This window comes from Rhinolophus hipposideros (genome assembly GCF_964194185.1).
Source record: "Rhinolophus hipposideros genome assembly, chromosome: 4".
NCBI lineage: Eukaryota > Metazoa > Chordata > Mammalia > Chiroptera > Rhinolophidae > Rhinolophus > Rhinolophus hipposideros.
The window spans coordinates 47130831-47158450 of NC_138050.1; the positions used below are offsets into that span (position 1 = coordinate 47130831).

The 27620-nt window shown below is 35.4% G+C and overlaps 1 protein-coding gene and 1 pseudogene across 2 annotated transcripts in view; both read left to right on the plus strand.

Moving 5' to 3' along the window:
• Positions 1–21648, plus strand: part of LOC308496884 (disintegrin and metalloproteinase domain-containing protein 18-like) — a gene marked incomplete at both ends in the record, with an annotated part of 102279 nt that extends 80631 nt beyond the window's left edge. Inside the window, 3 exons of the mRNA XM_081046668.1 lie at positions 886–1000; positions 8897–9053; positions 21606–21648. Coding sequence (XP_080902794.1) covers positions 886–1000; positions 8897–9053; positions 21606–21648 — 315 coding nt within the window. The remainder of the gene's footprint in view (positions 1–885; positions 1001–8896; positions 9054–21605) is intronic.
• A 3741-nt stretch (positions 21649–25389) lies between these two features.
• LOC308496885 (large ribosomal subunit protein uL4-like) lies at positions 25390–26881 on the plus strand (annotated as a pseudogene). The gene has a single exon. The product of its transcript is annotated as a large ribosomal subunit protein uL4-like (transcript).
• Positions 26882–27620: the final 739 nt, after the last annotated feature.

Below are 27620 nucleotides of genomic sequence, written 5' to 3' on the forward strand. Positions count from 1 at the left end.
GCCACACCCTGGGCTCCCGTGGGACTCTAGAGCCCCGGGTGCTGCCCTCCACTTTTTCTGTGAGCACGCTCCTCCCCCCCGCTCGCCCACCGAGTGCACCTCAAAGCAAACCTTCCACGAGCCTCCGTCCGACCTGGGAGCCGCGCAGCAACGCTGCACGGCCTGTGCTCCGCTTCCAGGAGTCTGCGTTCCGTAGTCCCGGCGCCGCCGGCCTCGGCTCCGCGTGGGTGGCGGTGGGGGGGCGCGCTTCCACTTCGCTGTCCCGCCTCCTCCCCTGCTTGTAATCCGCGCACACCTTCAGGCAAATTCCTCCACGAGTCTCCCCGCTGTTCTGCGTGTTCTATATCTCCCTGTGTCTTTAGAGCTGCAGTTTACCGCCAGCCGCCGCCGCCGGCTTGATTCCACCGCGCGACCGCGCGTTTCCTCTCCGCTCCCTTCTTTCTTCCCCTCTACAGTGTACTCTTTTTATTTATAAAAAGGTTTGCTGTAAAATGGTATATTGTTTTATATTGGCAGCAGTCTCATACATCTCGTGTTTACCATGTGTCTTGATTATATAATTTTCTTTTGTGCTTGATTTAATCTTATTTAATACAGTAACATACTGTACAGGCTTGTAACCTAGGAGCAATAGGCTATACAATATAGCCTACGTATGCAGTAGACTATACCATCTAGGTTTGTGTAAGTGCATTCCGATGTTCACACAGTGACAAAATCGCCTAACAGTGCGTTTCTCAGAATGTACCCCTAAGTGGCACCTGACTGAATATAGTCTGAATAAACTTAGAAAAATAGTGATTTTATTCATTAGAATTTAGGCATTTTTATATAATATATTAAAACTAACATGATTTATAGTGATTATATGTTTTTCTGTTTCAGATATGTAATAATTTGGGCAATTGTCATTGCTTTCCTGACTATCGGCCTCCAGATTGTGAATTCCAGATTGGTTCACCAGGGGGAAGTATTGATGATGGAAATGTTCAGAAATCTGGTGAGTAGAAATTAAACCACAAGATGGCCTCAGGGTTTTTTTGAAATTTAATTTGGGGAACTTATTCAATAATATTGTAAAGATTTTGTTGGGTATCCGATGGACATGCGTCCTATTTGGGAGACCACCTCAGAGATACTGTGGATGCCTGATCATGGCATTGTACACCAGAAGCTAAACATTAATGAATGCCAACTATAATTTTATATATATAATGTGATGGCTCGGTGTGAGGTCGGAGGGCTAGTGGATGGGGGGAGGGCGGTTCACAGTGTGAGGGATATAAATGATGAACGTCTAAGTATTACCTTGTCTTGTACACCTGAAACTAATAAAAAAAAATAAAATAAAAAAAAAAAACAACAAGATAGAATATTGTTTTATGAAATAATCAAAGAAATGTACTGACAAGTCAAATCTTTCATCATCTCCTGAGTAATTAAGAGTTATCATGAAGAGTAGCTTTAATTAAATTAGTGTTAAACAAAATTTGTAATGAGATTTTTTTCAGAGACACTCAGTTTTAATCAACTCAGTTAAATTGGTTAGAATATAGTACTCTTAAATTTTAATAAATGTCTGCCTTATTTCTCTTAGTATTATAATCTCAAGATCCATCCATGTTGTTGCAAATAGCACTATTTCATCTTTTCTTATGGCAGAATAGTATTCCATTTTGTATATAGTCTGACAGAAAAAGTAGAGAACCATATGATTTCATGGATATGTGGTATATAAAACAGAAAACAACAAAAGAACAAGAAAAACAAATGAAGAAACAAAACTCATAGACAGAGACTATAGTTTAGTGGTTACCAGAGGATAAGGGGAAAAAGGGTTGTAGATGAGGTTAAAGGGGATCACATATATAGTGATGGTAAGAGAACTGACTCTGGGGGGTGAACACACAGTGTGATATATAGGTGATGTTTAACAGAATTGTACACCTGAAATCTATGTAACTTTGCTAACAATTTTCACCCTAATAAACTTTAATTAACAAAAAGAAAAAAAATTCAATAAATGCCATAGTATGAATTAAAAACAAACTCAAATATGGAAGAATTAATGATTAACATTCCATATTATAAAACACTTGGTAGGTTATTTAAAAATAATATAGCTGATGTATTACAGAATTGTACACTTGAAACCTATGTAATTTTACTAACTGTTGTCACCCCAATAAATTCTAATTTGAGAAAACCATAGGATAAAGTATTCATTATGAATGAAATTTGGAAAAACCATATGGCAAAATATAAATGTATATATTTATTACAACATAATAGTAAATCACATTTTGAGTGATGGAGTACATGTTTATACTTTCCCTTTTTCCTATGAATGAAGACAAGTGTCATATGCTATTCTTTGATTCTGTCATTCATTCCTTCATTAATACATTTACTACACAAACATGTTACCACGTATCTGGCAAGGCAATGAAATTGAGATCCATGTTTCAGAAAGTCTACTCACGTAGCAATGTGGAGAACAGGTTTCATTACACGAGTCTGAATGAAGGTAAATTACTTGGAAAGCAATTAAAAGGTCCTAAAATAAACACTGAAAGAGCAGATACAAAAAGTCATTACATAGTATCAAATATTTGTGAGTAACAATGAATAAGAAATGATGATCAGTTGTGTTTGGCACATGGAAAAGAATGTGTAATGATGATATGTCCAAGTTTCCACAAAAGAATGAGAGGTTTGACAGTGAATGAGATAATGAATTTAATTTTGAATAGCTACAAATTTGGGTTACCTGTTGAAGAATCTATGTGAAGATATCTCGGCATACATTAGAATTTGATAATAATGTGTCCAACTCAATAGGGACATCAGAGATTGGTATTCCTTAGTTACTTTATAATTAAAGTAGTTCATGGAATGGTAAAAAATGTGTATTTTTCTGTGAGATAAGAGATTTGGGTATAACTTCTGGAAGCAATAATATTTCAGAGACATGATGTCTGACATTACTGAAATTTGTAAAGAAAGATAATAAAAATGAGTAGTCACAAGGACTTCTATTTCTTGCCATGATAGAAATACTAGAAAATTACATTAGATATTTGTTACAGGGCAATAGTATAAGGTTATGATTCTTGAGATAAGAGAAACACATGAGACTCACCATTGTATGTTTGTGAGACAATATCAATCATTCTTGCATATGTGTAATAGAAGATTCAGATGAAAAGGAAAAAGAGAATGAATGTACAGAAAATATATGTGATAAAATAATGCTCTTAAATTTCCTAAATAAGATGAAAAATGTAATTCTCAAATACAAGAAGCTAAGTGAACCTCAGGCAAGATGAATATGAAGGAATCAACAAGACAAGTAATAACAAGTGCTGGAGAGGTTGTGGAGAAAAAGAAACCCCTATACACTGCTGGTGGGAACGGAAATTTGCACAGCCAATGGAAATTATGGAAAACAGAATGGAGGATCCTGAAAAAATTAAGAATGAATTACAATATGACCCAGCAATCCCTCTTCTGGGTATCTACTCCCAAAATCTGAAACCTTTTATCCATAAAGATATATGTACCTCTATATTCATTGCAGTATTATTCAGAGTGGCTAAGACATAGAAACAACTGAAGTGTTTTTAAATAGATGATTGGATAAAGAAGAAGTGGTACATATATACAATGGATTATTACTCAGCTATAAGAAAAAATGAAATATTGCCATTTTTGACAACGTGGATGGATCTTGAGATTATCAAGCTAAGCGAAATAAGTCAGACAGAAAAAGTCAAGAACAATATGACTTCTCTCATATGTGAGATATAAAACTGAAAGCAACAAAGGAACAATACAAACAAACAAAGAAACAAAAACTCAGAGACAACAGTTTAGTGGTTACCAGAGAGGAAGGGTGAAGAGGGTGGTAGAAGAGGGAAAAGGAGATCAAATATACATGTATGGTGATGGAAGGAGAACTGACTCTGGGTGCTGAACAAACAGTGCAATGTATAGAAGATGTATTATAGAAATGTACATTTTAAACATATTATTTTAATAATGTTGCCCAATAAGTTTAATAAATAAAAAGAACAAATTTTAAAGCAGCTGGAGCTAGATTTCTGATATCCTGCAATATAGTGGGAGAAGGTCAACAAAATCATGTTTCCAAAAGCAACTAAAAAGGTTGACTAAAACTGTCAAAACCTGCCGTTTCATTACTCTGGAAATTAATCAAAGGCAACCTAAAAAGTGCTTATTCTTGAAAACAACATCAGAAAATAGGAGTGTGAATTTGAATTCTTGAGGCTGCTCCTATCTCTCCTGCCCTAGCTCTGTCAACAGGGCAATTTAACAAAGACTCAGTAAGATACGAACACCATTAGTTTTGCTGCCACTGCTTCAGGATGGGTGGGAAGAAAAAGGGGGTTACTTGATTTTTTGGAGTATTGTCAATTACAATGCTAATCATTTTGTCGGCAGAATATGGAGGACTAACTGCCTTGATGTACTGAGATGGCAGCCCTTTTAGGAAAAACAACAGACCAGGAAATAACTATGAAGTTAATAGGGAATGTCAGGAGATGAGACTGTCATAAGGGAAAAGATAAGCTCTCTTTCGTGGTTCCATACAAATTTTAGGATTGTGTTTTCTGTGTCTGTGAAAAAAGCCATTGGTAATTTGATGGGGATTGCATTGAACATAGAGATAGCTTTGGATAGTATTTAACAATCTTAATTCTGATCCATGAACACAAGGTGTCTTTTTTTTTTTTTTTTACAATTTCTTTAAGCAAAGTTTTGTAGTTTTTGTTGCACATATCTTTCACCTCCTTGGTTAAATTCATTCCTAGGAATTTAGTGTTTTGATACTATTGTGAATGTGAGTTTTTCTTTTTCAGATGTTTTGTTGTTAGTGTATAGAAATGCAACAATTATCTGTATGTTAATGTTCTATCCTGCAACTTTACTGAATTTGTTGATTAGTTCCAACAGTTTTTTTGGTTGAGTTTCTGGGATTTTCTGTATGTCAGCTCATATTGTCTGCAAATAATAACAATTTTTCTTCTTCCTTTTTTATTAGGGGTGTGCCTTTTATTTCCCTGTTAACAATAGTTAACTATTTTATGTCCTAGCGATTCCACTGTTATTTATCCAAAGAAATCTGCAACCCTAATTTAAAAAAAAAAAAAAAAATATATATATATATATATATATATATATATATATATATATATATATATATATGCACCCCCATGTTAACTGTAGTGCTATTTACAATAGCCAAGTATTTCATCTTTTCTTATGGCCAAGAAATATTCCATTGTGCATATATATGTACCAGATCTTCTTTATCCAATTATCTATTGAAGGACATTTTTATTGTTTTCATGTCTTGGGCACTGTGAATAATGCTGCAATGAACAAAGAAGTACATATATCATTACAAACAAATAAATGTTTTCAGATTTCTTGGGTAGATACCCAGAAGATGGATTGCTGGGTCACATGGTAATTCTATTTTTAAGTTTTTGAGGAACTTCCATACTGTTTTCCATAGTGGCTGTACCAATTTACATTCCCACCAGCAGTGTATGAGGATTCCTTTTTCTCTATAGCCTTTCCAACACTTGTTACTATTTGTCTTGTTGATGAAAGCCATTCTGACTGGGGTGAGGTGATATCTCATTGTGGTTTTTATTTACATTTCCCTAATAGCTATTGAGGTCATGCATCTTTTCATATGTCTGTTGGTTGTTTGATTTTCTTCTTGGGATAAGTATCTGTTCAGGTGCTCTGCCCATTTTTAAAATGGATTATTTTTCTGTTGTTGTTGAGTTGTATGAATTCTTCATATATTTTGGATATTAGCCCTTAATCAGAGGTATTGTTTGCAAATATATTCTTCCATTCCATTGGTTGTCTCTTTGTTTTGTTGGTGGTTTCTTATGCTGTGCAGATGCTTTGTAGTTTTATATAGTCCCATTCATTTATTTTTGCTTTTATTCTTTTGCTTTTAAGGTCAAATTCATGGTTTAGAAATGATAGCCTTTTAAACAAAAGGTGCTGGAACAATTATATATCCATGTGCAAAAACAGAGAGAAAATCTTGTGCTGTATCTAACATCATATACAAAAATTGACTCAAAGTGGATCACAGACCCAAATCTGAAGCCAAAATATATAACACTTCTAGAAGTAAGCCTTTATAACTTTGGTTAAGCAAAGACCTTTTAATATATGACACCAAAAGCACAATCCAAATAAGAAAAATGATAAATTGGACGTTATCAAAATTATAAACTTTTGTTCTTCAAAAGTCCCTATTAGATATTTACTTAATAGAGTATTTGCATTCAGAATATATAAAAAAATATAATCACAACATATAAATAATCTTTGAAACTTAATAATACAAAACAACCCTATAAAATGGGCAAAAGTATTTGAGCTAATATTTCATCAAAGAAAATATATGGAAGGCAAATAAGTACATATAAACATGCCCATCATTGTTATTTATCAGGGAAATGCTAATTATAATCACAAATATATACCATTACATTCTTTTAAAAAATGCTTAAATTTAAAGGACTAACCTCATGAAGCTTGGCCAAAATGTAAGGATAGTGTCTCATAAACTGCTGTTGTAATGTAAAATTGTACAAACAGTTCCACAATTCCTTAAAAAGGTAAACATTTACCTACCATGTAATCCAGTCATTTCAATATTTACCTGAGAGAATAGAATACTTAAACCCATACAAAGCTTTGTATACAAATATTCATAACAGCTTTATTTGCAATAGATAAAATTTGGGAACAACCCAAATGTTAATCAAGAGGTGATGGATAAACAAAGTGTGGCGTATGCAAACAACAGAATGCCACTGAACAATAAAAAGGAATAAGGTATTGTTATACATGTACCAATGTGGAGGTGTCTCAACATTTATGCTATGAGTAAGAAGCAAAACTAAAAAGAGTAAATTAATGTCTGACTGTTTATATTAAATTGTAGAACATGCAAACTAATTGACACTGAGATCCTATCAGTTGCTGCCTTTCTGGGGGAGCGGTAGCATGACAGGATTATAAAGTAGCAGAGGAAACTTTGGATGATGGATGTATTCATTATTTTGATCGGTGTAATGGTTTCATGGATATACGTGTATACATATAACAAACCTATCAAATTGTACATTTTAAATAGGTGAATTTATTATGTATCAAACTACCTCAATAAAGCTTTCAAAATAACAAAATTTAAATAATGTACATGAGGATGTTCATACTATTTTGTTGTCAAATCTCAGACACTAGTTAAACCCATTTTATTTACTTATCAAATAAAAATTGTAAGAATTTTACACTCAATGGAGAAAACACACAGATGTCAGAACAAAATTTTAAAAATCTAAATATTTGCCTCATTGGGGTATATGTTTGTCAAATGTTATTCATTGGTACAGTTAAAATGTTTCCATTTCATTACATATAAATAATAACTATAATAAAGGAAGGACAATATCAAATATATGCAACAACCAAGACTATCATCCACTAATGAAAATATAATTGTTACAACCAGTTTGGAAAACCATTAGAATATTTGCTAATGTTGAATATAGGCATCTACTATGAATAGGCATTGCCCCTCTCAAGGGCATATATCTGCAAGATATGTGTACATATGTTGACTTAAAGACATGTAGTAGAATATCCATAGCAACATAATTCGTAATATCCACAATTGCAAATTGCCCAAATGCTCATAGGGAATAGAATGCTTTAATGGCTCTTTCATCTATACAAAGATATAGTATGTAGAGATGAGAATGAACATTTTGCCACTGTAAGCAACAGTATGAGTGAATCCCAAAATTAGGTAAGAAAAAGAACATTAATATGATTTATTTATATAAAGTTTAAAATCTGCCAAAAATGATATATGCTCCTAGAGACCAAAGTAGTGATTATTTTGGGGAAGGATAGTGACTAGAAGAAAGCAGATTGAGGTTTCTAAAGTGCTGGTAATATGTTTTCTGGATTTGGTGCTGGTTATATAGATGTGCTCAATTTAGAAATTTGTTTGAGCTGTAAATTGTGGCATGCATGTATTTCTGTTAACATTTACTACACAAATAATAATGGAAAAAATCAAGATACTTGGAACCTCTTGAGAGGAATAATGATTAGAAAAATGACCTGAGGATGCTTCTGGGATTCTAGTAGGTTCTGTTTTTAGATCTGGGTGGTTTTGCTAATTCATTGCTAATATATTTGTATATTGTATACTTGTCTGAATTGTGTAATACCTCAATTTTTAAAGTGTAAGAAATAACAAAAGGGGATATAACATATTACAGAATGTTGAGGGGAAAACACATATTACATATAAGTACGTAGAGATAGATGCAGATATAAGTATAGGTATAGATAAGGATTTTATTTATATGCATAAAGTATAAATACTAGATGGAGAAATATGAGTCATTTAAAACTGGTTTTCTCCAAGGAGAGAAACTGATTTGGCAAGAGAGGTGGATGGGAGTTTTTTACAGTATATTTGTTTCTAAATTTTTAACTTAAGCCCTACTAATGTATCATTACCCTTTAAAATATTGAAGTCATAAATAAGACAAATATAGTAAGCAGTACTCAAAACATATTTACAGTACCATAATAATTAAACAAATATGCATAAAATACAAATAGAAAATTTATGGAAAAAATTTTGAGTTGTACTTAAATGTCCTTTGATTTTCCCTATAAGAATTTGCAATGTATTAAAATTTCAGTTATGTTTTATATAAAAGTGTATATATGTACATATATATGATTACAGTGAAAGAAATATAAATTTATTTAAATATTCAGTGAATATCCACTGATTTCTACCTTTCATTTCTAGATATAGTTTTTAATAAAAAAGACCATCTACAACAGAACAACTGGCTTATTCTGAGTTTCTACATTGCTTTGCCCTTTCTCCTACTGTTCACCATTATGATCACAAAACAAAATGAAATAAGAAAATCATGCAACAGAGAGAATGCAGAATATAAAGGGTAAATAATATGATATAAATAATTTATTATCATAAATTGTACTGGTCACAGACCAGTGTCATACATTTATGTTACATTTTAGGATATTTGTTATATTTATTCCTAAGTATATGTTATTTTTAATCTAATGTAAATGGTATTTTTACAATTTTGTTTTCCAAAAGTTTGTTGTTGATACACACACACACACACATACACACACACATATATAAGTGTATATATAGTGGGTGCCAAAGATGTATACACATTTTAAGAAAGGAAAAAAATGTATTAAAATTGTAACTCAATATATAATGATAACAAAAGATGAATACAAGTCATGTGTATGCATTTTTTGGCACCCCCTATATATATACATATATATGTATATAAAAGAGGCATGTAAATAAATATTATCAAGTGGGGAACCAACAGAACATTTTATGTAAAAGTGAAATGAATTTCTCAGAAATTCCTTTCAGTAATAATGTATTTGTGTATGTATTTATTTATATCTACCTACTTACCTTTTAAATATTATTTATTTATTTATTTCAGTTACAGTTGACATTCAATGTAATTTTACATTAGTTTCAGGTGTACAGCATAGTGGTTAAACAGTTACATAATTTACACAGTGGTTCCCCTGATAGCCTAGTACCTACCTAGCACTATACATAATTGTTAACTTATTGACTATATTCTCTGCAGCACTTTATGTCTCCATGATTACTTTGTAACTAACAATTTGTATTTTTTAATCCCTTAACTTTCTCAACTAGTTCCCCAACACTCCCTCCTCTTTGGCAACCATCAGTATGTTCTCTGTATCTATGAGTCTGTTTCTGCTTTCTTTGTTTGTTTATTTTGTTATTTAGATTCCATATACAAGTGAGATCATATGGTATTTGTCTTTTTCTGTCTGACTTCTTTCACTAGCATAATGCCATCTAGGTCCATCCATGTTGTCAAAAATGATAAGATTTCATTCTTTCTTATGGCCGAGTAATATCCCATTGTATATATGTATTACATCTACTTTATCAAGTCATCTATTGATGGGCACTTGGGTTGTTTCCATATCTTGGCTGTTATAATTAGTGCTGCAATGAACATAAAGGTGCATATATCTCTTTGAATTAGCGTTTTGGTTTTTTTCCAATAAATACCCAGAAGTGGAATTGCTGGGTAATATGATAGATCTATATTTAATTTTTTGAAGAACCTCCAAACCATTTTCCATAGTGACTGCACTAATTTGACATTCTACCAACAGTGCACGAGGTTTCCCTTTTCTTTTTGTTTATTTACCAGGCTTGGGGTAGCTCCGCAAAGGGCCAAGGGTAACTTGAGGCCTGTTGCCACCTGCCAGTTCCTGTAAGGCTCAGCCACAAATAGAGCCTCAGGTGGTACATGAGTTGGCTGAGGTGACATCACAGGGAATCACTAGATTGGGACGAGCAGTGTTTACCAGGTTAATGTATATTCTGGTTTTGTGTCAGAACTGAGCTGAGAGCTACTCAGTCTCAGAGCACACTGAGGCCAGCTGCCACCCACCTGGGGCCCATGCATCCCCAAGAGTGTCTAAGAACGAGTGCAGTGTTGGCAGGGTTGGCTCTTGGCCACAAAAGTGCCTCCAAAGTTGCGCAAGTTAGGTAGGAGGAGTCCCAGAGAGTCACCAGGGTGGAGTGAGCAGAGTTTACTAGGCCAATGCAGATTCAGATTAGGCTGTGTGGATAGGCTTAAAACAGGAAAGATTGTGCCCACCTGCCAACTGCACAGAAGGAAGATTCTACACAGGGAAAATGGTGACTGTCCCTCTAGTCCTCACTCTTAACCCACACAACTCAGTTCCTCACTATATGTCTCTCATGCCTCCTGAGTCACCATCCCTGGAGCCCAGGGTAAGTACCTGTGAGTGAGTGTATCTGTTCACAGGCCCTTTAAGAAGATGTCTGGGTTTTCTGCAGCCTCTGTCTCACCCACATGGGCAGAATCCCCACTGCTTTTCACAGATATTGTGGGTTCTCCTCTTGGTACTAGTCCTCCATGCTGGGGAGGCCAGTGTGGGTCTGGGGTCTCTTGCTCCTCTGGAGGGTGGAGACCTCCATGGCCCGAGATATCCCTACCAATCTTCACTGCCAGCACAGGTGTGGGGCCAGCCTGTTTCGCATCTCTGCCCCTCCTACCAGTCTCTTATATAACGTTTCTTCCACATATCCTTAGTTATAGGACTTCTAATGGGTCTCCAGGTCGACTGTTCTATAATTTAGTTGTAATTTTAATGTAGTCAAGGGAGGATGCAGGCACAGTAGTTTTCTACTCTGCCATCCTGAATCCTCTCTTTAATCCACCTATATTTTCATTTGTTACCAAGTACCACTTTCTCAGTCATGAGAACTTGCTCATGACATAGCCTTGTATTTTAAATGACACTTGGGCATAGAACAATGTAATAGGTTAAATAACTGTTTAAGAGAAAAATGTAAATTTACAAAATTTTTTCTGAAATCATTAACCTCATCTCACTCGCCTCCACATATCTTAAGATAAAACTATATAGACAGTTTCAGTTATTTACTGAGGTTACTCATTTTGCTTTGCAATGATTTCACAAGTTTGAATATTCCAAAGCCACAAGACTTCATATAGCGTGCTCACATAAAGATTCTATTAAAATACAACGCATTATTGGTGACACAGAAGTCTTAGATGTGCAGTTCACTTCACATACAGAGCGTTCAGTTGGCTCTCCACGTGGGTTCAAGTAAGTCATCTGTTATAATTGTGTATGTTATACATTGTAATTTTGTTGCAACAGTCAATTATCTCCTTAAAACTGCTTTATTAAAATAAATTTCATACACCATACAATTCACTCATTTAAGTGTACAATTCAGTGATTTTATTTTATTCACAGTTGTGTAATTATCACCACAATCAATTTTGGAACATTTTTTAGAACATTTTTATCACCTCAATAAAGAAATTCTGTTTTCATTAGAAGTTACTCCTAATGGTTGTCAGGGGTTGGGGTTTGGGGGAAATGGGAGATGTCATTCTAAGGGTACAAGGTACAAACTTCCAGTTATAAAGGGAATAATTTCTGGGGATTTAATGTACAGCATAGTGATTATAGCTAGTAAAAGTCTAAATTATGCAACATTTTGGAAAAAGTTTGGATAATTTTGTGGATCTAGAACTATATCAAGAGTTCATACACATAAAAACAAATCATGAACCATAAGGAAAATTTGGATTTGGTCAAAATGAAAGATATTTTATCTGAAAAATAAGACTAAAAAGACAAATTGCAGTTTAGTAGAATGTGCTTGCAAATCATATATTTGCAATGATTTTCATATATATATATGTATATATATATATATATAAATTCATGGTCAACATTTAAAAAAATCTGGTTAGAAAATGGACAAAGAGATGAACAGGGAATTGGCTGCAGGGATATATGGATGACAAAGCACATTAAAATATGCTTAACATAATTAGTCTTTGGGAAAAGGCAAATTAAAACCACAGTGAGATATCATATTTCCCCCAACAGAATGACTAAGATAAAAAATAGTTATAATAGCAAATTCTGATGAGGATGTTCAAAACTGGATCACTCATACATACAATGCTGGCAGAAATGCAAAACAGTATAGCTACTGTGGCAATCAAATTGTCAGCTCTTATCATACAACCCAACAGTTTTACTCTTGGGTATTTTATCCAAGAGACAGGAAATTTTGCATTCACACAAAAACCTGTACATGAACATTCATAGCAATGTTATTTGTAATAGCTACAAACTGGAAATTATACAAGTACCCTTTTGATGGATGAATGATGAAGCAAACTGTAGAACTGTTTCCAGTTCTCATCATTCCTATCTCATCATCCCAGACTGTTTAAAAATTATCTTTCTAAGACACAAAATATCATCACTTATTCACACTTAAAACTCTTGGATGATTTAATACTACTTTTGGAGAAAATTCACTGACATTAAAGTCATTCATTCATCCAATTTAGCTCAAATTTTAAATGTGATATCCTTTCTGTAGCTACACTGGATATACGTAGAGAAAACTAGGTTATCTTAGCTATAGTCCCAGAGAACTTTGTACATCATGCTAAGAATAAATTTATAATTTCTATACATTTCCCTTATACATTTCCGGTATCTTGTCAGCCTTGACTTATTTGGATACAGGGATGATGTCCTTCATATTTCGATAACCCAGGCCTACTGCTTGGCTTCTAGTGGGGATTCAAAAAACAAAAAAACCATTGAATTGAATTTAAATGATTTTACTGTCTATCATCATGAAGACTAATAAAAAAATTACAAAATATGCCATTCAAGTCAGACAAAGATAATAATTTAGATAAGAATTTATTTAATAATTCTTATCTTTAATAATTCTTATATTATTTAGATAAGAATTTAAATAATAGTTTCCCTTTTGGTGAATTAATTGAACACCAGGGATTTAGTAAGATCATGAGTAACTAATATTTATTATACCTTCAATATATATCACAACAAAAAAGTCAAATGATTAATATATAAATGATAAAATAAACAGATGTGTCTTTTGGAGGGTTAAATGTTCTGTTAATTATTACATGCACTCAAACAAATATTTCAAAAGAAGCATGGAAAATATATATATATATTTTTTAATTAAATTTATTGGGGTGACAATTGTTAGTAAATTTACATAGATTTCAGGTGTACAATTATGTATCACATCATCTATAAATCCCATTGTGTGTTCACCACCCAGAGTCAGTTCTCCTTCCATCACCATATATTTAACCCCCTTACCCTCATCACCCAACCCCACCCCTTACCCTCTGGTAACCACTAAATTATTGTCTGTGTCTATGAGTTTTTCTTTCTCATTTGTTTGTCTTGTTCTTTTGTTGTTTTTGGTTTATATACCACATATCAGTGAAATCATAGGGTTCTCTGCTTTTTCTGTCTGACTTATTTCACTTAGCATTATACTCTCAAGATCCATCCATGTTGTCACAAATATTCCTGTATCATCTTTCCTTAACGCCGAATAGTATTCCATTGTGTATACATACCACAACTTCTTTATCCATTCATCTATCGAAGGACATTTTGGTTGTTTCCATGTCTTGGCCACCATAAACAAAGCTGCAATGAACATTGGAGTACACGTGTCTTTATGGATAAATGTTTTCAGATTTTTTGGGTAGATACCCAGGAGAGCAATTGCTGGGTCATATGGTAATTCGATTCGTAATTTCTTGAGGAACCTCCACACTGCCTTCCATAGCGGCTGCACCAGTCTGCATTCCCACCAACAGTGTATGAGAGTTCCTTTTTCTCCACAGCCTCTCCAACACTTGTTACTATTTGTCTTGTTGATGAAAGCCATTCTGACTGGGGTGAGGTGATATCTCATTGTGGTTTTCATTTGCATTTCTCTGATGATTAGCGATGTTGAGCATTTTTTATATGTCTATTTGCCATTTGTATGTCCTCTTTGGAGAAATGTCTCTTCAGGTCCTCTGTCCATTTTTCAATTGGGTTGTTTGTTTTTTTGTTGTTGAGTTTCATGAGTTCCTTGTATATTTTGGATATTACCCCTTATCAGAGGCACTGTTTGCAAAAATCTTCTCCCATTCAGTTGGTTGCCTCATTATTTTGCCAATAGTTTCTTTTGCTATGCAGAAGCTTTTCAGTTTCACATAATCCCATTTGTTTATTTTAGTTTTTACTTCCATTGCCTTTGGAGTCAAATTCATAAAATGCTCTTTGAACCCAAGGTCCATAAGTTTAGTACCTATGTTTTCTTCAATGCAGTTTATTGTGTCAGGTCTTATGCTTAAGTCTTTGATCCATTTTGAATTAAGTTTGGTACATGGTGACAGATAGCAGTCCAGTTTCATTCTTTTGCACGTAGCTATCCAATTCTGCCAGCACCATTTATTGAAGAGGCTGTCTTTCCTCCATTGTATGTTTTTAGCTTCTTTGTCAAAAATTGTCTGTCAATATTTATGTGGTTTTATTTCTGGGTTCTCAATTCTATTCCATTGCTCTATGTGTCTGTTTTTCTGCCAATACCAAGCTGTTTTGATTATTGTAGCCCTATAGTACAAGCAAAATTCAGGGAATGTGATACCTCCAGTATTGTTCTTTTTTTTAAAATATTGCTTTGGCTACTTGGGGTCTTTTGTGGTTCCACACAAATCTGATGATTTTTTGTTCTAGTTCTTTAAAAAATGCCATTGGGATTTTGATGGGGATTGCATTAAATCTGTATATGGCTTTGGGTAATATGGCCATTTTAACTATGTTGATTCTTCCAATCCATGAGCAAGGAATGTCTTTCCATTTCTTTGTGTCTTCTTCAATTTCTTTCAAAAATGTCTTATAGTTTTCAGCATATAAATCGTTCACATCCTGGGTTAAGTTTATTCCTAGGTATTTTATTCTTTTTGCTGCAATTGCAAAAGCAATTGTTTTTTCTATATCTTTTTCTGAGATTTCATTGTTGATATATAGGAAAGCAATGGACTTTTGTACATTGATTTTGTAGCCGGCAACTTTACTGTATTCATTGATTGTTTCTAATAGCTTTTTGGTGAAGTCTTTAGGGTTTTCTATATATATCATTATGTCATCTGCAAAGAGTGACAATTTAACTTCTTCATTCCCAATTTGGATGCCTTTTATTTCTTTCTCTTGCCTGATCGCTCTGGCAAGGACTTCCAATACTAAGTTGAAAAGCAGAGGTGATAGGGGACAATCTTGTCGTGTTCCTGAACGTAGAGCAAAGGGCTTCAGCTTTTCAACATTAATTATGAGATTAGCTGAGGGCCTGTCGTATATGGCCTTTATTATGTTGAGATATTTTCCTTCTATACCAATTTTATTAAGTGTTTTAATCATAAATGGATGTTGTATCTTATCAAATGCTTTTTCTGCATCAATTGATAGAATCATATGATTTTTGTCCTTTATTTTGTTTATGTGATGTATCACATTGATGGATTTGCGAATGTTGAACCATCCTTGTGCCCCGGGGATGAACCCCACTTGGTTGTGATGAATAGTCTTTTTAATGCATTGTTGTATTCGATTTTCTAGAATTTTGTTTAGGATTTTAGCATCTGTATTCATCAGAGATATTGGTCTATAGTTTTCTTTTTTTGTACTATCCCTTGTACTAGGTTTTAGAATCAAGTTAATGTTGGCCTCATAAAATGAGTTAGGAGTATTGTCTCTTTTTCAATATTTTGGAAGAGTTTGAGTAGGACAGGTATTAGAGCTTCTTTGAATGTTTGGTAGAATTCACTAGTGAAGCGATCTGGTCCCGGACTTTTGCTTTTGGGAAGGTTTCGGATGACTGATTCAATTTCCTTACTGTTAATTGGTCTATTTAGATTTGCCGGTTCTTCGTGCTCAGCCTAAGAAGGCTATATGTTTTTAAGAACTTGTCGATTTCCTCTAGGTTATTGAATTGGGTGGTGTATAGTCCTTCATAGTATTCTTGGATGATCCTTTGTATTTATGTGGCATTCATGATAACTTCCCCTCTTTCAGTTCTGATTTTGTTTATTAGTGTCTTTTTTTATATTAGTGACTCTAGCCAAGAGTTTGTCAATTTTGTTAATCTTTTCAAAGAACCAGCTCTTTGTCACATTCATGTTTTCTGTTGTCTTTTTCTATGTTTCATTTAGTTCTGCTCTTATTTTTATTATTTCCTTTCTTCTGCTGACCTTGGGTTTCATTTGTTCTTCTTTTCTAGTTCTTTAAGGTGTAATGTGAGGTTATTTATCTGGGATTTTTCTTGTTTCTTGAGATAGGCTTGTAATTATATAAATTTCCCTCTTAAAACTGCTTTTGCTGCATCCCAAAAATTTTGATCGGATGTATTTTCATTCTTATTTGTTTCTATGTGTCTTTTGATCTCTCCTCTTATTTCTTCTTTGACCCGGTCGTTCTTTAAAAGTATGTAGTTTAATCGCCACATATTTGTGGTTTTTCTTGCTCTCTTTTTGCAGTTGATATCCAATTTCAAAGCCTTGTGATCATAGAATATGCTTGGTATGATTTCAATCTTCTTAAATTTGCTGAGGCTAGTTTTATGTCCCAATATATGATCTATCATTAAGAATGTTCCATGTACATTAGAAAAAAATGTATAGTCTGATGTTCTAGGATGAAGTGCTCTATAAATGTCAATTATGTCCATTTCATCTAATGTGTCATTTGGGACTACTATTTCTTTATTTTTTGTTGGATGATCTATCTGTAGCTGTCAATGTTATATTTAGTTCCCCAACCATAATTGTGTTTTGGTCAATTTCTCCCTTTAATTCTGTTAGTAGTTGCTTGGTATATTTTGTTTCTCCTTGATTGGGGGCATAAATATTGATGACTGTTATGTCTTCTTGTTGTATAGTCCCAAAGTGGGATCCATCTTTGTCTCTTGTTATCTTTTTCATCCTGAAGTTGTTTCATCTGATATCAGTATGGCTAAACCTGATTTTATCTGGATGCCATTTGCCTGGAGTGTCAATTTCTACCCTTTCACTTTGAGTCTATGTTTGTCCTTGTAACTGAGATGTGTCTCTTGGAGGCAGCATATGGTTGGGTTTAGTGTTTTGATCCAATCTGCTACTCTGTGACTTTGTATTGGTGAGTTCAATCTATTTACATTTAGGGTGTTTATTGATGTATGAAGATTTCCTATCATTCTGTCTTTAGTTTTCTGGTAGGACTGTGTCTTCATTTTTTCTTTGCTTTTTTGTTGCTGTCTGTTATTTCAGTGTGGTGGTATTCTATGTTTTTCCCTCTATTTCTTTTATTATATTAGATATTTCAGCTCTGAATTTTTTTGAGTGGTTACCATTATGTTTATGTAAAAGAAAGTTTCATAGTTAGAGTATTCCATGTTCTTCAGCACACTTACTTTCTTCATTCCCCTTTGCCAGTTCAGGCCTTTACTCTCCCCCCTTTTATGTTTTGTTGTTGCAAATTATCTCTGTTTATGCTGTGAGTTGATTCCTGCACTGCAGTAGCAAGTTGTCTTTTTCATCTTTTTCTTTAAGTGTTTTGTTTTCTTCTTTGTCCTGTATGTTATTTTAAATGTATAGTGTCTTATTTGGTGTACAAGTTGCCATTTCCTACTTCTGTTTGTCTGTTCATAATATTACTCATAGTTTTGTATTCTTTAGCTTTTTTGTTTCAGGTTGATAACCTCCTTCAGTATTTCTTGAGTGCAGCTCATGTGTTAGAAAATTCCCTCAGCTTCTGTATGTCTGGAAAAGTCTTTATTCCTCCTTCATATCTAAAGGATATCTTTGCTGGATATATTATTTTTGGCTCATAATTTCTCTCTTTCAATAGTTTGAATATTTGATTCCACCCCCTCCTGGCTTATAGAGTTTCTGCTGAAAAATCTGATGACAACCTAATGGGCTTTCTTTGTAGGTTACTCTCTTCTTTTCCCTGGCTGCCTTGAGGATTCTTTTTTGTCATTAATTTTTGACAGTTCAACACAATGTGTCTTGGAGAAGGCCTGATGGTATTGAGGTAATGAGGTGTTTGATTTGCTTCGTAGATTTGAGGATCCAGTTCTTTCTACAAGTTTGGGAAGTTCTCATCGATTATTTGTTTGAATACACTTTCTGTTCCCTTCTCTCTTTCTTCTCCTTCTGGTATGCCCATTATTCTTATATTGCTCTTTCTGATGAAGTTAGAAAGTTCTTGTAGGGTTCTTTCATTTCTTTTAACTCTCAAGTTTCTCTCTTTTTCTATCTGTCTTTGATGATTTCTGTCTTTGATGTCACTGATTCTTTTCTCCATCTGGTCAGCTCTATTACATAAGCTGGCTATTTCATTCTTCATTTCTTTTATTGAGTTCTTAATCTCCAGGAATTTTATTTGTTGTTGTTTTTTTAAATTTTATTCTCTTTGGGAAAATGTTCATTTTGTTCTTTGATTGTATTTCTGAGTTCATTAAACTGCCTATCTGCGTTTTCTTGTATCTCATTGAGTTTTTGAAAACTGAAGTCTTGAATTCTCTGTCACTTAAGTCACATATTTCCATGTCTTTATATTCATTTTCTGGAGACTACTCATTTTTTTTCTGAGCTGCCTTGTTTCCTTGGTTATTCATGGCAATTAATGAATTATTATTTCTCTTCCTAGGCATGTACAGAAGTGGGTTCTCCAATAGGTTGGTAGGAAGGAGTCTTTCCTTTGCTTTCCAGAAAATGCTCTATTTTCTTTCCAACTGCAGCTTTTAATTCTCTCTCATGCTGTAGTATTGTATTTTCTCTGCACTCTTCCAGCTTCTCACAGAATCAAGGGATTCCATGGAAGGTGGGCTTTTCCTCTGTGAGCAGGTTGCCTGTTCTCAGGGCACCACCTCATTTGGGGGATTTGTGAAGCTTCTGAAGTTCTGAAGCACTTCCTGCATCAGATTCAGGGCCTGTGTGTTTCAGTGGCTCTGTTTACCCTACGGGGATCTGCCCAGGTAAGTGGGGGTGGGGAGGGGTGGGTTGTGAGAGGTGGTAGTGAGCAATGGTAGAGACCACCAGCACAGCCCAGCCTGCACCCAGGGCTCCCTCCCCTTCTCCAGAACTAGTTGAGCTGCAAGGCCCTGGCTGTGGGCCACAGTTCTCAGAACTGTAAATATTTTGTTCTTTTGATCTGACACTGCTACTGTTCTGCTTCTAGCACTGAGAAGTTGTGGGTGGAGCAAACTCTGGGAGGGTGGGTAGGGTCTGCTAGGCTCTGTGCATAAACCTTCCATCCTCTGCTTGGCAGTGAGGGCTTAAATCGCCATTTTCACCCTTCTTCCCTCAGCCTTTACTCCAAAGTCTCTGCTGTGAGCATTGGGTTCAGCCATATTATATGTTGATCCCTGAGATGGGACTGTGAGCCATAAGGGGATCCCTAGCAGTCAGAATTCCTCCCCCTTCTGCAGCTGTGGTAGCTCCGGAATGCAGGGAGCTCCGAGTTCTGAGCTGCATATGCGTACTGCACCCAAGGCCTGCGTCTCTGCACTTCCTGCTTCCCCCATCCACCGCTTGCCCTATTTGCCCACCTTTACATGATTTCAGTTGCGCGTCTGTTAGTCTTGCCTGTCTGCTGCACAGGGAATCCTTTGTGAAATTATAGTTGTCCAATTTGTTGTAAATTTCAGGTAAGATTTCAAGAGGCTCACCTCATGACTCCATTTCTATGATGTTATCTCATTATGCTTTTTGTTTGCATTTTCTTAATGATTAGTGATGTTGAGCATCTATTCGTGTGCTTATAGGTCATTTGTATATCTTTTTTCTTCTTCTTTTTTTTGGAGAAGTGGCTGTTCAAGTCCTTTGGCCATTACTAAATCAAGTTATTTATTTATTTTTTGTTTTTGGTGTTGAGTTTTAGGATTTCTCTATATAATCTGGATATCAATCTTTTGTCAGATATGTGATTTGCAAATATTTTCTCCAGTTTGTTGGGTTACCTTTTTACTGTGTTACTATTCTAGATATATTTCCAAAATAATTAAAAGTCTCGAAAAGATATTTGTACACTGATGTTCATCACAGCATTAATCACAATAGATAACAGATTGGAAGCAATGGATGTGTCCTTGATTGATGAATGGATAAGCAAAATATGGTATATACACACAATGGAATATTATTCAGCATTGAAAAGGAAGGAAATCTGACACATGCTAAAACATGGATGGATCTTGAGGACATTATACTAAGTGAAATAAGCCAATCACAAAAGTTGAATACTATAGGTCCACTTTTATGAGGTATCTGGAGTGATCAAATTCCTAGACAGAAACTAGAATGGTAGTCGCGAGACTCTGGGCAAGGGAGAAACGGGGAGTTATTGTTTAATGTGTACAGAGTTTCAGTTTTGCAAGAAGAAAGAGTAATGCAGATGGCTGTGATAATGTTTGCACAACCATGTGGATATACTTAAAAGCAATGAACTATACACTAAAAATGGTTAAGATGGTAAATTTTATGTATATTTTAGCACAAAAAATAATTATAAGAAATAAATTTTGAAAAAAAATTAATAAGTCACCAACCTGTATATTCAAACATGAAATAAAAGTTCTTTCCAAATTAACTTTGTTGACTTTCAATGTGTGAGCTCTATATTAATAGGAAAAAGTCTCTACTTACCCTTTTACTTAATTTTCCCAAGCCACAGATTTTTCTAAAAACCAAAAGTGTACAAAACTGAACAAATTGCTTTCAATTGTTTTTGAGAATCATTTCAAAGTTGTAATTTTTTGCTTCACACTTAAATTATAAATTAATACTAAAGTAATAAAATACATATACACATTTAATATTTAGCTATTAGGACTCCTTAGTTTTCTAAGAAAAAAAAACTTATCTTTTTGATTTTTGGCGTGTGTGTGTGTGTGTGTGTGTGTGTGTGTTTTGATCTGGGATTTAAAGTAGAAAACTGGCAGTAGATATAGTTAAAACAGGCAATTGTCTGCTACTAAACATAATGTGAATTTCTATCTTCTTTTTCCTTCACTACAGTAATTCAGCCATTGTACCTATCAACTATGACGTGGACCCTTAATATTGACAGGAACTTCACCAGCAAATGGCCTACTTCCAAAGGAGAAAGTGTGCTTTATAACCCCTATGTGACCCCTGAAGTCCTTTAAGATGTCAAATTTGGGGAAAATAAAGCATGTGAACAGCAGGCAGGCTCCCATAGGTTCCTGTGTGCTCCAGTGTGCAGCGGGCTCGGGAGCAGCTGCGTCCTCCACCTGCCACCGCCCTTTTGCTCCTGCTGCCCTGCACCCAGCCAAGCGCTGTGCCCAAAGCATGAGCTGCCACTGTTCTATTGCCAACTGCCATCACTGTGGGGAGGCACACTGGTCACGCAATGCTTTCTTTCTTGCTGATCCTCTCAGTCCTGGGCTAGCTGACCTCCACAGGCCATCGTAAGTGGAGGAACTGAGCCATAGGAGGGCTGTACAGCGCAATGCCCATGGCATGGCAACTAAAGCCCTCCTTGCTCCAGAACCCTGGGCGGGGCTGGAGAGAGCCCAGTGTCCTGTCAGAGCCTGCCTAGTTTCAGGGTCCTGCTGGACAGAACCCTGGTTGGATGGCTCAGAACAGGTCTGGGACAACTGTCCCTCACTTACCTGACCCTGCATTGGCAGGAGAGGGTGCCCATCTTCTGGGGATGTGGGGAAAGGAGAGAGCCTGGATGGGGTCCTGAGACCAGCACTTCTTTAGGCAGGGCTGATGTCAGCCAGTTGCAAGTGTCTGGAAAATGGTAGGGTAATACTCCCACATCCACAGGAGCCTCTTCCTGGAATCCTAAAGCGTGAGAGAGAGAGAGAGAGAGAGAGAGAGAGAGAGAGAGAGAGAGAGAGAGAGAGAGAGAGACAGACAGAGAGAGAGAGAGAGAGACAGAGAGAGACAGAGAGAGACAGAGAGAGACAGAGACAGAGAGACAGAGAGAGACCTTGGAAGTGCATGTGATAGGAGAGGACAAGTATGTGAAATATTAGGGTGCTCTATGACCTCTGGGAATGCTCTTTGATTTGTGTGGTAGCTGTGTTCTATGAAGTCTCACAATACTGACTAGCTAATACTGTATCATTGCTCCTGGGGAAAATATGTATATATCTCATATAGATTATAATCTTACATCCAAAAAACAACTCATCCTGGGATATTCTATTTTCTGTAGTTTGCAAAAGAGCAAAGGAGGTTCAGAAGAGCAAAGTGACTTGCCTGAGGCCACCTCACTAACATGTGCCAGGGTTGATATTCAGACACCCCCCTAAATAGCCACAAAATTCAGGTCAGCCTGTTCTTTGAATTTTTAAAGACACATAATGTGTCTAACTTCTTCTCTCTAGCTATGAAAGTCCTAGATGGCCTCTTTTTCCAATATCAGGCATTTCTATCTACAATGAAAATCTGTAGTTTAGTGTAGCCACCTTCATTAATTACCTTGGCTAGATCTGCTGGGTTATGCTGTAGCTTCTATATTAGCTCTTGCTGCTTTACCTTAATATGTTATGGAACTGGCCCCTTTCTTTAAACCTCATGAACCTACCTCTGCTAGTTTCAAACTTTTCTTCTGCAGCTTCTTCACCTTTCTCAGCCTTCATAAAATGGAAGAGAGTTAAGGCATTGCTCTGGATTAGGATTTGGTTTAAGGGCATGGTGTGGCTGGTTTGATCTTCTATCAGACCATTAAAACTTTCTTCATATTATAAATCAGGCTGTTTTGCCTTCTTATCATTCATGTGTTCATTGGAGTAGCAGTTTTAATTTCTTTCAAGAACTTTGCATTGATAACTTGGCTAACTGTTGGCGCCAGAGGCCTACCTTTTTCCTTATCTTTGCTATTGACATGTCTTCCCCACTAAGCTTAATCATTTCTAACCCCAAAATAATTGCAATAATTATTATAGTAATTATAGTAATTATTATAGTAATTATAGTAATATCAAAGATCATTGATCACCAAAAAATATATAGTGATAAAGTTTGAAATACTGTGTGAATTGTCAAAATGTGACACAGAGATATAAAGTGAGTAAAACTGTTGGGAAAATGGCACTGATAAACTTGCTTGATACAGAGTCACCACAAATATCAATTTGTAAAAACTGTTATATATGTAAATCACAGTAAAGCAAACCACAATTTTTTTAAAAACAAAATGTAGTAAAATGAAGTGTGCCTATACATTATGTTGTTGAAACAGATTTCTGTCTTGAGTAACAAAACAATATATGGTGATGTTATTATTACATGATATCAGGAATGTGGAGAGCTAATTATATATTTTCATATTCAAACAACAGGATAAAGGAAGGATACTAAAAGAAATATTTTATTGGTTTGTTTCCTAGAGAGTTTATAGCAAATACAGTTATAAAATTCAGTGTGGCATTAACCTACAAGAGCAATCAATGTCCCACACCTCGTTAACAGAGCAAAGGAAAAGTATCATGTGATCATCTCAATAATTCCAAAAAAAAAAATCATTTGATAATATTCAATACCCTTTCATGACAAAAACATTCAGCACACTAGAAACAGAAGGAAACCACCTCACAATAATAAAAGACACATGAACAAGCCAGTAGCTAACATCGTATTCAATATGAAAGAGTGACAAGATTTCCTCTAAAATTATGAAGAAGGCAAGGACGCCCATTTTACCACTTCAATAAAGTACTCAAAATTCCAGACATAGCAATTATGCAAGAAAAAGAGGAGGCATGTAAATTGAAAATGAAGAAATAAAATTATATTTGTTCACAGGTATCTCATATGTAGAAAACCCTAAAGATTACACACACACACATCTCTTAGACCTAATAAATGAATTTAGCAAAATACAAAATCAAAACTCAAAAAATCAGTTACATTTCTATACATTTAACAGTAAACAATCCAAAAAGACATTAAGAAAACTATTTACAATAGCATCAAAAAGAATAAATATTTGTAGACAACCAAGAGGTGAAAGAGGTACAATGAAAAATACAAACATTACTTATAAAAATTAAAGAAACACATAGACATTAATTGGAAAAATATATTGTTAAAATGCCAATACTACCCTCAGCAATCTATCAATTCAATGTATCAAAATATGACTTTTTTCAGAAATAGAAAAATACATCCTAAAATTCATGTGGAATCTCAAGGGGTCACAAATAGCAAAAACAATCTTGAAAAGGGAAAAGTTGGAGGACTCACACTTCCTGATTTCAAAATTAATTACAAATCTACAGAAATCAAAACAAAATGGTATTGACTTGAAGACAAACATATAGACCAATGAATGGGATTAGAAAGTGCAAAAAAACCCCACGTTTCATGTATATGGTCACATGATCTTCTACAAGGGCGGCAATCCCATTCAATGGGGAAAGGACAATCTTTTCAACAAATGGTGCTGGAGAAAACTGAACATTCATATGCAAAAGAATGAAAATTCGACCCTATCCTAACACCTGTGGTATTTTACTATAGCAGTCTGAATGGACTAAGACAATTAAGATGTCTTTGATATCAGGGATTAGGTGTATGTGCCTATCTGTGTATTACTGCACCGTGACAAATGTAGGAATAACCCTCAATGAATAATAGATGAATGAGCCTGGAGTGAGTGGGCATCAGTTAAGTAAAAGAATTAACAGTGGGGAAAAGATTTAAAGTTAGAAGCTTGGGTCTGCACCTTAACTATGCCACTTATTAGTTGAGTGACCTTGGATGATTCATTTGTAGTACTTTGAGCCAGTTTCTCAGAATCTGTACAAAAATTTCCTCAGGATCAATGGAAGATTTAAATATAAGAACTAAAACTATAAAAATCTTCGAAGAAAGACTAAGGCTAAAGCTCCACAATGTTGAGTTTGGCAATGATTCCTTGGTAACAAAAGAAAAACATAACTTTTCCTGTGGGAGCCACCGGGTTGAGAGGAGCATGGCTGTCCCTTCTCCTTGCCATGGCGTGTGTTCACTGATATTGGTGTACTCTGAAAAGTGGGAATCATCTGGCAAAAATGTCACTTTGCCTGCTGTGTTCAAAGCTCCCATTTGACCAGACATTGTGAACTTTGTTCACACTAACTTGTACAAAAACAATAGACAGCCCTATACTGCCAGTGAATTAGCAGGTCATTAAAACCAGTGCGGAGTTGTGGGGTACTGGCAGAGCTGTGGCTCGAATTCCCAGAGTTTGAGGTGGTGGGACTCATTGTTGTGGCCAGGGTCCTTTTTGCAACATGTGTCGTGGGGGCTATATGTTTGGAGCCATTGGCACCACAGAGTAAACCGAACTCAGAATCTATAAACCATCTGCTCTGCCTTGGCTGGTTCAGCCTTACAAGCGCTGGTCATGTCTAAAGCTCATTGTATTGAGGAAGTACTTCCTTTGGTGGTTGAAGATAAACTCGAAGGTTACAAGAAAACTGTTTTGCTTCTTAAGAAGCTTAAGACCTGGAATGGTATCAAAAAGGTCTATGCCTCTCAGCGAATGAGAGCTGGCAAGGGCAAAATGAGAAACCATTATCATATCCAGTGCAGGGTACCTTGCATCATATATAATGAGGACAATGGCATCAGCAAAACTTTCAGAAACATCCCTGGAACTACTCTGTTTCATGTAAGCAAACTGAACATTTTGAAACCTGCTCCTGGTGGGCACGTGGGCCATTTTTGCATTTGGATTGAAAGTGCTTTCCACAAGTTAGATGATCTGTTTGGCACTTGGGGTAATGCTCCCTCCCTCTAGATTAACTACAACCTTCCCATGTACAAGATGCTCAATACAGACCTTAGCAGAATCTTGAAAAGCCCAGAGGTTCAAAGAGCCTTTCAAGCACCATGCAAAAAGATTTATCAGAGTCCTGAAGAAGAATCCACTGAAAGACCTGAGAATCATGTTGAAGCTAAACCTATATGCAAAGAGCATGTGCTGGAACACCACTCTTCACTAGGCCAAGAATCACCATCTCCAGGTGGATAAAGCAGCAGCAGAGCTAGAAGCCAAATCAGATGAGAAGGGGGTTCCAGGCAAGAAGCCAGCCATAGGGAAGCCAGGAAAGAAGGCTGTTGATTCTACAAAGCAGAAGAAGCCTTTGGTGGGAAGAAAGGCTGCAACTACCAAGAAACCAGCAGCTGAAAAGAAGCCTGCAGAAAAGAAATCCACCACAGAAGAACAGAAGCCTGTGGCATAAACTTAAATTTGTTTATTCCATAAAAGTCAAATCACTTTGGACAGCCAATTTTGAATAAAAGCCTGATCAAAGAGGCAGTGAGAAAAAAAAAAGAAAAACATGGACAACTTGCCTTCCATAAAAATTAAAAACATGACCGTCAAAAGACACTACAGAGTAAAAAGACAACCCACACAGTGGGAGAATGTATTTGCAAATCACATATTTGTTTGCAAATCATATATCTGATAAAAGATTAATATCCAGAGTATATAGAAACTCCTAAAAGTCAACAACAAAACAATCTGATTCAAAAATGGCTGAAGGACTTGAACAGACATTTCTCCAAAGAGATATACAAAAGGACACTAAGCACATGAAAAGACTAAAAAATACTCAACTTCATTAATTATTGGAAAAATGCAAATCAAAACCCACAATGACATACCACCTCACCCCCATTAGGAAAGATACAGTCAAAACCACCCGAAAATAGTAACTGTTGGTGTGGATGTGTAAGAATTGGTAGAAGAGGGAAAAGGGAGTCAAATATATGGTGATGGAAGGAGAACTGACTCTGGATGGTAAACACACAATGTGAGACATAGATGATGTATTACAGAATTGTACACCTGAAATCTATGTAACTTTACTAACAATTGTCAACCCAATAAACTTTAATTTAAAAAGAACATATTGAAATGGGTATGTAATTTCCTTGTTATTTCTTAGCCTGGCTTTTGTAACAGATTAATGCTGGCCTCATAGAGTGAGTGGAGAAGTGTAGTCACACAATAGCCTAGCCAACTGTCCTTCCATGTCTTTCCTTAAGGAAAGAAGAGTTTGT